This window comes from Trichoderma camerunense (genome assembly GCF_050948025.1).
Source record: "Trichoderma camerunense strain CBS 138272 chromosome Unknown V8C40scaffold_13, whole genome shotgun sequence".
Classification (NCBI taxonomy): domain Eukaryota; kingdom Fungi; phylum Ascomycota; class Sordariomycetes; order Hypocreales; family Hypocreaceae; genus Trichoderma; species Trichoderma camerunense.
In genome coordinates, this window is record NW_028145357.1 from 657,870 (window position 1) to 670,630 (window position 12,761).

The following is a 12,761-nucleotide window of genomic DNA, read 5'->3' on the forward strand; positions in this document are numbered from 1 at the left end:
TTACTATCAAAGTCCGGGGCGCCACGTCTTTGCTTTTACTTAAGTTGGAAAGCAGAGTGGATGGTAAATGAATCGACCAATAAACGACCCAACGTTGGTTAAGGAAGAGCTTTGTCAAATGTTGGTAACAGGATAGGTACCCAGTCAGTGACTACATGTAATTTCCTGGTGCAGAAACTTGAGCTCTGCGGTAGTTCAAGTCACCTCGGTTCGTTATACTCAAAACATCACGTATATAATGGATAATCGATCTATATAATAACCGAAAACACTAGTTTCAATTGAAGACAGCAGTTTATGACCAATGTCTCTCTGTAGCCTGACGATAACGGTCTCTCAGCCTCTTACCTGTGCAGTGATCCGGCAACGGGGCATTTACTAAGCGGGAAATGATTCCCTAGCCCTATTGACAAGCATTTAGTTTCGCCCTTTCTTATTCTTTGGATGTGTAAACAACTCTCTTGGATTGCCTATTCGATAAAGTTTGAGGCTCATTCACCGTCTAGACATCAAAACTCAGATGAACAAAACTTCGGCATCAGATTATCTCGCTCATCGGATGCGGGGTAAGAATGCGGGGCAGAGCCGGGCCACCGGAATAGCATCCGATGACTATGAGCCAGGATCCGAAACATTTAATACCAAAGGACGAACTATATCGGTTCATAGTGAAGCTCGGGTATCCAAATTGCCAAGTTGGAATATAGTTTGTGATAGTTTGTGACAGAATCAAAGGAAATGAAAGGCTAAGTACGTAACTGCGCACGAGAAGGATTGCGACGGCTCTTGGCTTTCGGGTCGGGCGAATAAACGACGATGATATTGGAGGGTGACACAAGAGAAGGATTCTGACGCCGATCAACCTTTATTAATAGTCTCGATTTACCTCTTCCACAAATAAGTTATCATCAACACAATAAACTTTCAATTTTCCAGCTCAACGTAAACACAATGAGCGTTATTCCGGAAAGCAACGTGGATGTTCTCATTGTTGGAGCAGGGCCAGCGGGCCTCATGATGGCGACATGGATGGCCAAGTGCGGCATCAACGCGCGCATAGTCGACAAAAGAGGAACCAAAATCTTCAACGGACAAGCAGATGGTCTCCAGTGTCGTACTCTTGAAATCCTTGATTCACTGGGGTTTGGGCATAGGGCATGGCGCGAAGCAAACCATATGCTTGAAATCTGTCTTTGGAACCCAGACGAGAATGGAATCATCAGACGCAGTGATCGCATTCCAGACACGATCCCTGGCATCAGCCGTTTCCAGCAAGTTGTCTTGCACCAGGGTCGGATCGAGAGATTTTTCCTCGATTCAATCGCAGAGGCGAGTGACATTCGGGTGGAGAGAGGAGTGATGCCGTCAAGTCTCAAGATCGACGAATCTGCGGTAGAGGATGATGCCGCTTATCCAATCACTGTAACTCTGAGGCATCTTACGGAGGAAGAGGCCACTCCGAAGCAATCTTCAACATCTGCCAACGGTCAGAGTGTACAAGACGGACTTTTTCGCAGCAACCTTGCCAAGGACGACACCCAGGATTTGCTTGATGCTGCAAAGATTCATGCAAAGGCAAACAGCGAGGAGGTGATTCATGCAAAATACATGATCGGTGCTGATGGCGCACACTCATGGACGCGCAACCAGATTGGCCTCAAATTGGAAGGCGATTCGACCGACTATATCTGGGGAGTTTTGGATATTGTACCAATCACGGACTTTCCGGATATCCGAATGAGATGCGCGATTCACTCTGCCGACTGCGGAAGTATCATGGTCATTCCGAGGGAAAATAAGCTGGTCCGACTTTACATCCAGCTAACCACGACACAAAAGAATGGAGACAACTCGGGTAGGGCTGATCGATCTAAGATCAATCCTCAGATGATTCTGGAGTCTGCACAAAGGATTTTGGCGCCTTATAAGATTACCTACCGCAAACTTGACTGGTGGACCGCATACCAGATAGGTCAGCGGGTTGGAACTTCTTTCTCTGTACACGAGCGCGTCTTTTTGGCTGGTGATGCAGTTCACACTCATAGGTAAGGTCATACAACCAATATGACAGATAAAAGAAAGCCAAACGGATGGCTAACTCTCTCACAGCCCCAAGGCAGGACAGGGGATGAATGTCAGTATGCAAGACAGTATGTGATCCAGAAACAGGGGATTGGAGTCACCGACACGATAACAAAATGCTAACGCTCATTAGGTTTCAATCTCGGTTGGAAGATTGCAAGCGTTGTCAAAGGTCACGCCCACCAATCAATTCTGAAGACATACCAATCTGAAAGACGTCGCATCGCGCAAGATCTCATCGCCTTTGATCACAAGTTCTCCAGGCTTTTTTCCGGTCGGCCCGCCAAAGATGTCATGGATGCAGAGGGTATCAGCATGGAGGAGTTTAAGGCAGCATTCGAGAAGGGCAATATGTTTGCCAGTGGTATTGGTAGGACGCCTCTCTCGCCATGTTACTATTATACGTGCTGACTTCTTATCTATTGTAGCTGTGAACTACGGTGCAAGCGCAATTGTGGCAAAAGAAGGTAGTAGTGCAGAGCAGGGTGACGGTACCGACGTGTCCGTCGCGAATGCAAAGCATCGGGTCATCTCTGACCAATCTCTCTGCAGCGGCATAACAGTCGGCATGCGTATTCCGAGCCATAAAGTTCTTAGTCAAGCAGATGCCCGGCCCTGGCATCTTCATGAAGTGCTTCCTAGCAACGGACGCTGGCGAGTAATAGTTTTTGCCGGAAACACTAATGATGATCGGCAGCGGGACAAGCTTTGGAAGCTCTCGGAAGTTTTCAGTGCACCCGATTCTTTCTTGAACCTCTATACTCCCAAGGGAGCAAGATACGATGAAGTATTCGAGGTTCTTCTCATCCACAAAGCTCCACGTCAGAGCGTCAACGTCCTCGACTTCCCAGAGGTATTCCGCCCTTATGACGAAGTTGATGGTTGGGACTATAATAAAATATTTGTGGATGAGGTTTCTTACCATGAAGGCTTTGGAGATATTTATGGGGCCCTGGGTATTCCTCAGGATGGATGCATTGTTATTGTTCGACCAGACCAGTATGTTTCTTACGTTGGGTTGATGGAGAAACCAGCTGCAGTCAACAGCTTTTTTGCAGGGTTTATGAAGCAACAGCACGCGCTGGTTGAGGCACAGACGAATGGTACCAAAGTCTGAAAACATCCGACGACTTAGTGTTTTATAGCAGTATATAGCACAATGCTACATGTATTCACTCATCACAATTAGTCTCTTCCTTGATTCATTAAACTACACTCGCAGCAGGAGGCATATAGTCCAGCAACGCATAGCGCTACAATCAGAATTATAAGCCAAACTCGACTGTTCTCTATTGGCGTTTGTGCTGTGTTGTGTATATGTCTATGGATATAAATAATTGTAAAATGTATGGCAGATACCCAAGGCTCAAGAAATCCACTGCCATGAAACAGAGAACCGTCTTTCGTAGCCGTCGTAGCCGTCCAACCGTCGAAGACCCTCTTTGCCTCTCAAAAGACCGCCTTGATATCGGCCGGTCCGTGAGCTTTCTGTTTCTAGCCAGATTCTCCATTGCTAGCTCAAACAGGCTTGTTCTTTAGCCTCAAATTGGATACCCGTGCTGGATTGCCGTGAGGCTCCCCCGCGTTATTTCCCCCGCAGTGGCCGCCCCGCGTCTCCCGCGTTTCTTCACCATTCATCCCATTGAGCTAGGGCTAACCGGATCGTGATATCGGCTAAGGGTTGGATGGCGTACGCCCGGCATCCGATGCTCGGACCATCCCTGACTCTTGGTTGTATGTGCTTGTGGCCTTTTGGCGTACTCCTAAGTCGGTGGCAATAACATGGTAGTCAGCTTAGCGTAAGCCTTCGGTGGCTACAGCACGGAGTAGCTGGGCAAACTGGGCAATAATTGCTGCGTGGGATCCAATTCCCGCGCGGTATCCCAGCTGGAGCGACCGCCGGTTTGCATGTCCCATTTCTCATGTTTCTGTTGAGTGGCCGGGCGTCGCCAAGCGAGGGATTTGACAATCAAATGAATCATTACGCAAGAACGAATCTTGTCTTTGGAATCTTCATCATCTAAAAGATAACAATCCCGTCAAAGGGAGGCAGTAATCTTGAATTACGATCCGAACCGGGTTTCTTTCCGACCCCTTCTTACTGCAGTTCGATTTGGCGTCGGCAATTGGCCGTCGCTTATCACCCATTGTCGGCTTCATACCAGTCCATACCCGACAGGTCCCTCATATACGCGCGACAGTATGCCTACGAAAAAGGTCAAAGATAGTGACCGGCGACGATGTGCCAGAGCATGCACAAACTGCAAGCGGCGCAAAGAGCGCTGCGATGGACGACAACCATGCCGACGGTGTGTAGAGAGAGGAGTGGTCTCCGAGTGCAGTCTTTGTATTCGTCGACAATCTCCTTTCATGGCCTCAGCGCTGCCAAGTCCACTGTCTGAGCTATCGGATCCACGGTGTACAACTATCGAAACTCGAAGCAGTGCGCTGCCAGACCATAACAATGAGCAATCGCACGGATTTCAGCATGAGATGGCGCTGCGGTTTCCTCATCTTTCAAGGTTGATTAAAGATGATAGAGGCACCTTCATGTTCATCGGCGACTCTGCCAACCACAGCTTTCTCCAGAATATCCGTCGCATTGTTCGCGATCGTGTAGGAGATTGTATCTTCGTTGATGATCCGATGCGGCACTACATGGTTGAGGCATGTCCAAGCAAAGGTCATAATTCGATCCTCCATCATGGGACGGAGCCACCACCTAGACCGACTGAGGACGAGGCAAAATCGTTTGTGTACTGGTACCGGCAAGCCACACACTCCATTCTCCAGCTTTTTGACGATACCAAAATATGTGATGATATCCTTGAGTGGCTACGTCTACCTCAAGAGCCCGTCGATGCGATCAGTGCCACATATTCGTTGATACTGGCCATTGGCGCCCAGGCGTGTCCCGACGACTACGACGAGAGAGCCGAGCGACATTTCAACTATGGAAGATATGTGACATTGGCAACTCTAATGGATGATCCAAGCATTGCCACTACTCAATGCCACGTTCTTATTGCCATGTATCTTCTAGCCCAATCACGCAGGAACGCCGCCTTTATGTACTTGGGTATAGCTGTACGTGGAGCCTATGCGCTGGGACTTCACAGAGAAGATGTTTCTGCATTGTACGATTCAACCGAGTACATGACAAGAGAGCGTCTATGGAAAGGCATCAGAACTCTGGATTTATTCATGAGTGCATCACTTGGCAGACCGCCGGCCACCCTGGAGACTCGCGATACTGCATCGGAGGAACACTATTCAGCTATGAATGACTTGTCATACATTTTTGAGAACATATTAACCGAAGTCTATGCAAAGAGAATGATCACAACGGAATGCCTGAAGAAAATCAGCGAACTTCATCGTGGCTGGGCAACCAGATTCGGCGGAGGCCCCAGAGTCGACAACATTCCTCCTCGCGACGAAATACAAACAGAAGCTGGGACTGGACCAAATCTCGGGCTAATCCATTTGAAAGAGGCATATTACTGGACTATCATGCTGTTATCTCGACCCTTTTTAATCGATTATATTTCTTCTTCATCGCCTCCAGGAGAGGGGGATTCGTCTTCCAGCCCAAGTCAAACCACATCAGCTTTGTCTCCCTCACGCAATATTCTTGCTCAGGCATGTGTCGACTCAGCCGTTCGAACCATTGATCTCTTTCAGCCGCTATTAACCAATAAGTTGACGCCGAAGAGGCTGCCGTTTGTTGTGAATTCAGCATTCGCAGCATCACTGATCATTGGGGTTGCTCTTTTCAGTGATTTGGAAGGATCCGTACCATTACGAAGGAAACGATTGGGAGATGCTTGTAAGGTGCTGGAAAAGTTCAGTGTCCATGACCCAGTGACAAAGCGTTATCTGGGGATCATAGAGAAATTGATCAGTGCTTGCGATACCTTTTTGGAAATGCAGCAGCAAAAGAGGATGGTATACAATAACGATCTAATCGGAAGGCTATTTGGCCGCCTCGATGAAGAGGTCACAATGAAAGACGCAAAGACTGCCCACGGGAACTCTGGAGATGTGACTCAGTGGCACAGAGTCTGGGAATCAGAACCTGTAGCGCTCAGCCAACCGACTCCACCGGCAACAGAAACCAGCGCCTTGGTTAATAGCCACACAGATAATGAAACTTTGGGAGAAATCAGATACGACTGCGATGATCCGTCACTTCAAAATCAGAGCATGGTCAGCGACATCGGAAATTTCTTATCTCCAAGAACACTTTGGTTTGATGCGTATGACAATGGGACGCTATTTCCTACCGTTGGAGTTAGTATGTTGGACTTTGCAAGTCTAGAAGGAGACCATCATAACGGTTAATGGGGGTAGAGGAAAAGGATAATGTATCATCACGACACCAACTTTTTGTATTCTATGCTATTATAGCTATGTTGATTTGTAGCTAGCTCTTGAATCTATGGAATAAACTTCCAAACATTCTACTGGTCTAACGTCTCTGATTGTGCGGATGTTTATAACTTGCTGGCACGCAATGCAATTGCATTATCTGGTACAGGGTCTGACCTCGAGGCCTTTGACTCTTCTTCTGCGCTTGCAGTACTTTCCCCAGAGCTCCTAACCACTTGCTCAAAAGCCTTTTCTACATCATGTTCAGAGAGCCACTGCAGATCTGGGCGGCTTCTCATTCTGGCTCGAAGCGCCTCATCTGCTTCCTCGGGTGTCTCATATGTCGGCGCCTTGCGACTTATCAAGCCATGGACGATACTTAGCAGGCGAGCCGTGTGAGGTCTTCTTGTTTGGTCATATAAGCTGAATGCTCGGCGAATATTTTCTTGGGAGAAAGAAACATTTGGTGTCCTGGATGAAAAGACCTGCTTGAAAGCCAGGCCGAGTGCGAGGGAATCGTCGAGAGCCAACGAACCACCTGCAGCGAAAGAACCTCCATGAGTGTGAGCTGCATCACCTACTAGAGTGACTCGTGAGTTAGGGATCCAAGAGGGTAGCGCATCGCCCGCGTAGTTGGGATAAAGACGGGCATGTGGTGTCAGTTCCGTAAGAGCTTTGATGACGGGGTGCCAATCCTATCGCAGCTGTTAGTTTCCATGATGCAGGTGACGTGCTCTAATTAAGCTCGAACCTTGTATTTCTCTCTCAAGAATTGGACATTGCCGGCCTGGTCCCATGTAATTGACTTTTCTAATTCTTCGGCACTACGTCCATCATCGTAAGCACCAACGACCGTGTATAAACCCTTGCCTTGTTACAGAGTCAGCCATGCATTCTATTAATCGGAAAGAGCTGCGCCAATATTATTACCGAGTCTTGAAGAAAAGAATGTGTCTTTATTTCCCCACTGGTGAATAATTAGCAGAGTTCATCGTCGATAATGGGAAAATGTTATAACCTACCCAGTGAGCAGCGTCAGCTGGCAAATTAGGCACCTTGCCCTCGACCAGCGATGCGTCAAACGTAGATCTCATGAATACTTTCCCGCTGAACCTCAGTTTGTAATCGGGATAGAATGCAGCTCTAACTTTCTATAGGAAATATTAGCATGCAGAATGACGAGATAGCATTAAATCAGTAGCTTACTGATCGAATTCCATCTGCTCCTATCAAAATGTCTCCATGGGCAGTGGTGCCGTCTTCGAAGAAAAGGACAACACCCTCATCATTGGCTTCAGCGTGAGATATCTTCTTATTCAGATGAATCCATTCCTTTGGTACGTGCTCCTGCAGGGCCGCATGAATGTGTCCTCTGTGGAATCGTGTCGTCTGATGGCGTCGATCAGGCACATTGGCGAAGGTATCGACTGATACCACTTCATTCGTTTTCCAATGCCTTACTCATCACACGATTAGAGGAATTTACAAAAGTTGTGTAATTAGATAAGAGATACTATACCTATAGAAGTGCGGTATTCCACTCGGGCCGCGGAAACCAATTTCGTCAGTCAGAGCAGAATCTACTCCCAACTTTTCAAGTGTTCGTAGGCCCTGCGATTCGACTATTAGCAGCTGGTAACGTAGAGGTCTCATCAAATTCTGCAATATCTGAATTGTAGATCTTACATTGGGGCTGAGGGCAATGCTAGCTCCGATTTCCCGGAGTTCCGGGGCCTGCTCATACAGTTGGATATCTAGATCAGGTATACCAGAGATCCGTGTAAGTGAGATTGCAGTTGCCAAGCCAGCGATGCCAGCACCGGCGATTATGACTCGAAGTGGCTTTGAGTCGCTAGCCATCCTTGTAGAGTGTGCCTGTCTTTTTTTGAATGATGAAGTTTCCTGATTGGCGGCGTCACAGTCAGCGAAATGCAAACTGTAACATTCTTTTATATCCGCTTGAAAGTTCGCCGAATCTGAGCGCCCATCACGCTAATTAATGGGAATTTCTAATCTTGAGATGAAGAAGCGTTCAGATAGATTGAATTTGATACTGAACTATGGGTGTAATGGCAGAAAGATATGTAAGACTTTAACCGGATGCGGGCTGATATGCCCATACTGAGACATATGATAGGCCTATAAAAAAGCACGTCAACTCCACGACCATGACGCAAGAACACTACGCCGGATATCACAACTCCGGGAATATTACCTACCATCGGATGCATTCCCGCGGCAATCTCTCTTATTTTGTCTCTTGCTTGATAACAAAACTTATAAATTTGCTCCCTGGCATATTGACTCCGCACATTCGGCACTACTGCCTATCTATGCTTATTGGGGAAACGTAACAAGATGATAATTAGCGATGACGATCGATACTAGATCAATGGCGCCATATCAGATACGTGTAGAGCTTCATATTTGGATAAAAGAGCAGACGTGAAAAAAGTATCATGTAGAAGTTTGGGACAGGCCTTTGTTACCTTTTGGTCAGTAATTCCCGTGTTGCAACCATGTCGTCAAAGATTGCGTACGAGGAAACGACACACTCGCAGAAAGATTCCCAAGAGGAAAATGAGTCTGTGAGGGCCACGCTCAAATTATCTGATCGTTCGGCCGACGAGAGCTACAAGCTCTTCTCCAAGGTCAAAGTATCTGATCCGACACCGGAAGAAGCTCGAAGAATCCGCAACAAATGTCTCTGGAGAATTCTTCCTTTCCTATGCATCGGATATCATCTGATGTATGTGGATAAGCAGACAGTACGTTGGCCGCAGCTGCTTGAATGCCGGTTTCGTATTGCTGTTGTTAACAAGTAATCATTGATTCGAGTATAGCTGGGGAGCTCGGCAATCCTTGGCATCCTAGAGGATGCAAAACTGAATTCAAACCAATACAACTGGCTCTCATCCATATTTTACTTCGGTTACATGGTGGCTGAGTGGCCGCAAAACTGGGCTCTGCAACGCTTTCCTGTTGGAAAATGGCTGGCTGGCAATCTTATTGTTTGGTGCGTAGGTCCAGATTAACGTTTTTAAACACCCATCATTATTGGTATTGACCCGATTGGCTAATCATTTACGGTATTCACAGGGGTGGCATAACGCTGCTGCATATCCCATGCAATAACTTTGCGTCTCTTTTTGTCGTCCGATTCCTCCTCGGGCTAAGCGAAGCCTGCATTGTACCCGCGTTTCTCCTCTCCATGTCCATGTTCTTCACCTATCAAGAGCAGGCTGTGATGATGTCAGTCATGTGGTCGATTGGCAATTCTAGTCCAATCACTTCAGGCTTCCTCTCATACGGGGTGCTGTGGATTAAAACAGGATCATTTCACCCTTGGAAATGGTTGATGGGCATGTCCTCTCGCTCTCATTCGTTGACAAATGATCTAGTGGCTAATAAATTCTCTACAGTCATCACTGGTGTAATTACTATCATCTTTGGGGGTTTAGTATGGTTGTTCTTTCCTGATAGCCCCCTGCACGCCGACTTTTTGACCTACGAGGAACGGGCTCAAGCAATCTTGAGAATAAAGGGCAACAATTCTGGTATCGAACAGAAGCAATTCAAGAGGCATCAGTAAGAGAAATGGTTTCTACAAATAAATCCTTCGCAGTCTAATATTGGGGCTACAGATTTATTGAAGCCATCAAAGACCCGAAAACATGGTTGTTTGCTCTACATGCTTGGTCTCAGGAGATGGGCAATGGCATTAACAATCAGACTTCATTAATCATCAACTCATTTGGCTTTACAGTTTTCCAAACTACGTTGCTTAGCACCGTGAGCGGAGTTATAGCATTCTGTACACTCTCTGCAGCTGCAATTACGCTACACTTCACCCGGGTAAGTCGTGGGCTTTAGTTTCCTGCACATTCGTATTAATTAAGTCGTCAGAATTCCCGAGCATGGATATCCCTCGTCGCATACGTACCTGCTGTCATATCCAGCATATTATTGTTAGGTGATTCTCAAATGCCTCCGTCAATGGTGTATGTGTACCTAATCATTATAACATATAGCCCTCCCATGGTCCAATCGCTGGGGCCTCATTGTGGGTGTCTGGCTACGGTACACAACTGGTGTACCCTATGCTGTTGTAATGATATGGGCAGCAAACGCATCTGCTGGACACACCAAAAAGACTACAGTTATTGCCCTCTATCATATTGGATATGGATTGGGAAATATTATTTCACCACAACTTTTTGAGCCCAGATGGAAGCCTCGATACAAGCCCACCTGGATCATTTTGCTCGTTGTATGTAGGGGTAGCGAGATTTGTGGTTCAAATCGCTAACAGACGACAGGTTGCTGCTATTCTCCCTTCTATTATCATCATTACTCTTCGCATATATCTCAGCCGCGAAAACAAGCGACGCGACAAACTTGAGGCAGATAATGTTGTTGCCAACAACGGTCTTGTAGAAACGACAAACGCAGATGGAACTAAAGATGTCCGTGTGGTGGACACTAACCAGCTGGACTTGACGGACAGGGAGAATCTGAAATTGTAAGTGAATAAATATTGGGACATGAATTAAATTGGAAGCTAACTGAATCTAGTCGGTATGTTCTGTGAATACGCAGATATAGTCATTCGGCTTCTCTTAAAGATTTCTCTCGGAACTATTTGTTGCCAAGCATTCATGTATCAAAGTCTTTTTGAACGAAGTTAATATTCCATATAATGTCAACCAAGTGATCTGTCAATTATGTTGCTTATATGTTTAACACATATTGTATATGCCACACTACCGTAGCGCTCATTACCAGGACAGCCGTGATAGTTGATCAAAACACGCCCACCATAGTACAAGTTACATGTTGTAACAAATTAATAGCCAGCTTCAACTTAAATCGGCTCACAAGAGCCCGCAGCTCTTTGAATGATACAGGCGGCGTGCCAAGCTATGAAAGCCATGACCATAGAAAGGAAAGGCGCGCGCTTTCCTATTAGGGTAGAGCTCTAGAGCGCAAAAGAAAAAAAGAAAGAATCGAATTCCCATAAGGCCGTTATTTTCACGACAGCATGCTAACTTGATAAAGTTAGCCAGCTCCTTATCCTGTGAAAAGCTGGGTTTAATTCTGGAGATATCCACTGCCCAAGTTTCGAGGCAACACGGTTTATAGCTAAATAGCCTGTACAAATCTCACTCCAGTATAAGGCCCCTTAGACGGAAAAGCGTCACAGCAAGTGACGGAAAAATGCGGCAGCAGTTAGATACAAAGGCGGAAAAGCGTCCCAACCATTTATTCAAGTCCCAGTGATCTAACAAATTTTATTTCACGGAAGTATTATTTTACTGTTGAATAGCAATTTGATTGGATATGACGAACGATTGCGAAGGTCTATATACAATATTGTACAAGCTGATGCGGAAATAGACTTGTGTTTCCCGAGATACAGGTTTTCTCATTTAGTAAAAGTCTCAACGGCCCTCACGATAAAATCAGCCGTCTCTTTTGGCTTACTGAGCATTGGCGAATGACTCGTGTGGATTTGCTCAACAATAATATCGCCTCCTTGCTGCTTGGCATTCTCGGCAATGCCCAATTGAACCTCCATCGGGAAAGTTCTATCGTCAGTCGTGATCAAGTATCGAGTTGGAACATCTTTCCAGCCTGAGTAAACATGCTCCCCATTATCTGTAAGGGACTTCAAAGAATGCGGCAGCAGTCGGCTGACCCAGTATTTGCCTTCTTCTTCTGGGAGATCGTGGTAGAACAGCTCCCTCGTATCAACTATCAGCGTAGCAAATCCCGTATCGGTGTCTGCCCTCCAAAACGGGGGCGGATTGCCACCAATTCCTTCAAGGAAGCCAACGCCCGTGACACAATAGCCAGTTGCCATCATAGCAATGCCGATGACACGTCCAGGCCGCTCGCTTGTGGCTTCAGTCAAGCCCTTGATAGCGCTGGGGCCAACCATTCCGCCGTATGAGTGAACAACGACCACAACATCTTGGCCTTTGGTAACCTCAGCCAAGATAGCATTTCTGACCTCTTGAATGTCGTCAAATATACCCTTCGTGGGATCAGATCGGGTTGAAGGATGAGAGGTACAGACTGTTTTGAAGCCCTGAGGCTCCAACTCAGCAGTAAGCTTGTTCCATGTATCAGGGCTATGCCATGCTCCAGATACAAAAATAAGAGTAAGCTTGGAGGTCATAGTTGCTGTAGAAATAGATTTCAGGGTGGAGCAAATATTATTGAGTGATAGAAGAGTTGTTTGAGCTCTTCTACGAGCAGCATGGCCTGGCCTTTATAAGACCATAGTCTAGTGCCAAGTAATACTG

At 46.5% G+C, this 12,761-nt stretch overlaps 5 protein-coding genes across 5 annotated transcripts; 3 read left to right on the forward strand and 2 right to left on the reverse strand.

The window, feature by feature from the left end:
- Positions 1 to 951: 951 nt before the first annotated feature.
- Positions 952 to 3,199, forward strand: V8C40DRAFT_267809 (FAD binding domain-containing protein; the record flags this gene model as incomplete). Its single annotated transcript, XM_083219894.1, has 4 exons — positions 952 to 2,045; positions 2,110 to 2,150; positions 2,216 to 2,452; positions 2,511 to 3,199. The coding sequence occupies 4 exons, from the start codon at positions 952 to 954 to the stop codon at positions 3,197 to 3,199; spliced, it is 2,061 nt and encodes a 686-aa protein (XP_083071269.1).
- Positions 3,200 to 3,745: 546 nt separating this feature from the next.
- Positions 3,746 to 6,549, forward strand: V8C40DRAFT_250365 (uncharacterized protein). Its single transcript, XM_083216957.1, has one exon. The coding sequence runs from the start codon at positions 4,285 to 4,287 to the stop codon at positions 6,424 to 6,426; it is 2,142 nt and encodes a 713-aa protein (XP_083071270.1). The 5' UTR covers positions 3,746 to 4,284; the 3' UTR covers positions 6,427 to 6,549.
- A 29-nt stretch (positions 6,550 to 6,578) lies between these two features.
- On the reverse strand, positions 6,579 to 8,460 carry V8C40DRAFT_280759 (uncharacterized protein; the record flags this gene model as incomplete). Its single annotated transcript, XM_083221452.1, has 7 exons — positions 8,140 to 8,460; positions 7,973 to 8,064; positions 7,660 to 7,909; positions 7,476 to 7,604; positions 7,384 to 7,420; positions 7,205 to 7,323; positions 6,579 to 7,148 (listed from the first exon to the last, which is right to left on the reverse strand). The coding sequence occupies exons 1-7, from the start codon at positions 8,311 to 8,313 to the stop codon at positions 6,579 to 6,581; spliced, it is 1,371 nt and encodes a 456-aa protein (XP_083071271.1). The 5' UTR covers positions 8,314 to 8,460.
- Positions 8,461 to 8,972: 512 nt separating this feature from the next.
- On the forward strand, positions 8,973 to 10,979 carry V8C40DRAFT_280761 (major facilitator superfamily domain-containing protein; the record flags this gene model as incomplete). The annotated part of the gene is made up of 8 exons (XM_083221453.1): positions 8,973 to 9,221; positions 9,297 to 9,469; positions 9,553 to 9,815; positions 9,876 to 10,041; positions 10,098 to 10,308; positions 10,360 to 10,426; positions 10,485 to 10,723; positions 10,773 to 10,979. 8 exons carry the CDS (start codon positions 8,973 to 8,975, stop codon positions 10,977 to 10,979), a joined length of 1,575 nt encoding a protein of 524 aa, XP_083071272.1.
- Positions 10,980 to 11,840: 861 nt separating this feature from the next.
- Positions 11,841 to 12,679, reverse strand: V8C40DRAFT_54123 (alpha/beta hydrolase). Its single transcript, XM_083223104.1, has one exon. It carries the CDS (start codon positions 12,632 to 12,634, stop codon positions 11,879 to 11,881), a length of 756 nt encoding a protein of 251 aa, XP_083071273.1. The 5' UTR covers positions 12,635 to 12,679; the 3' UTR covers positions 11,841 to 11,878.
- Between the last annotated feature and the right edge of the window lie 82 nt (positions 12,680 to 12,761).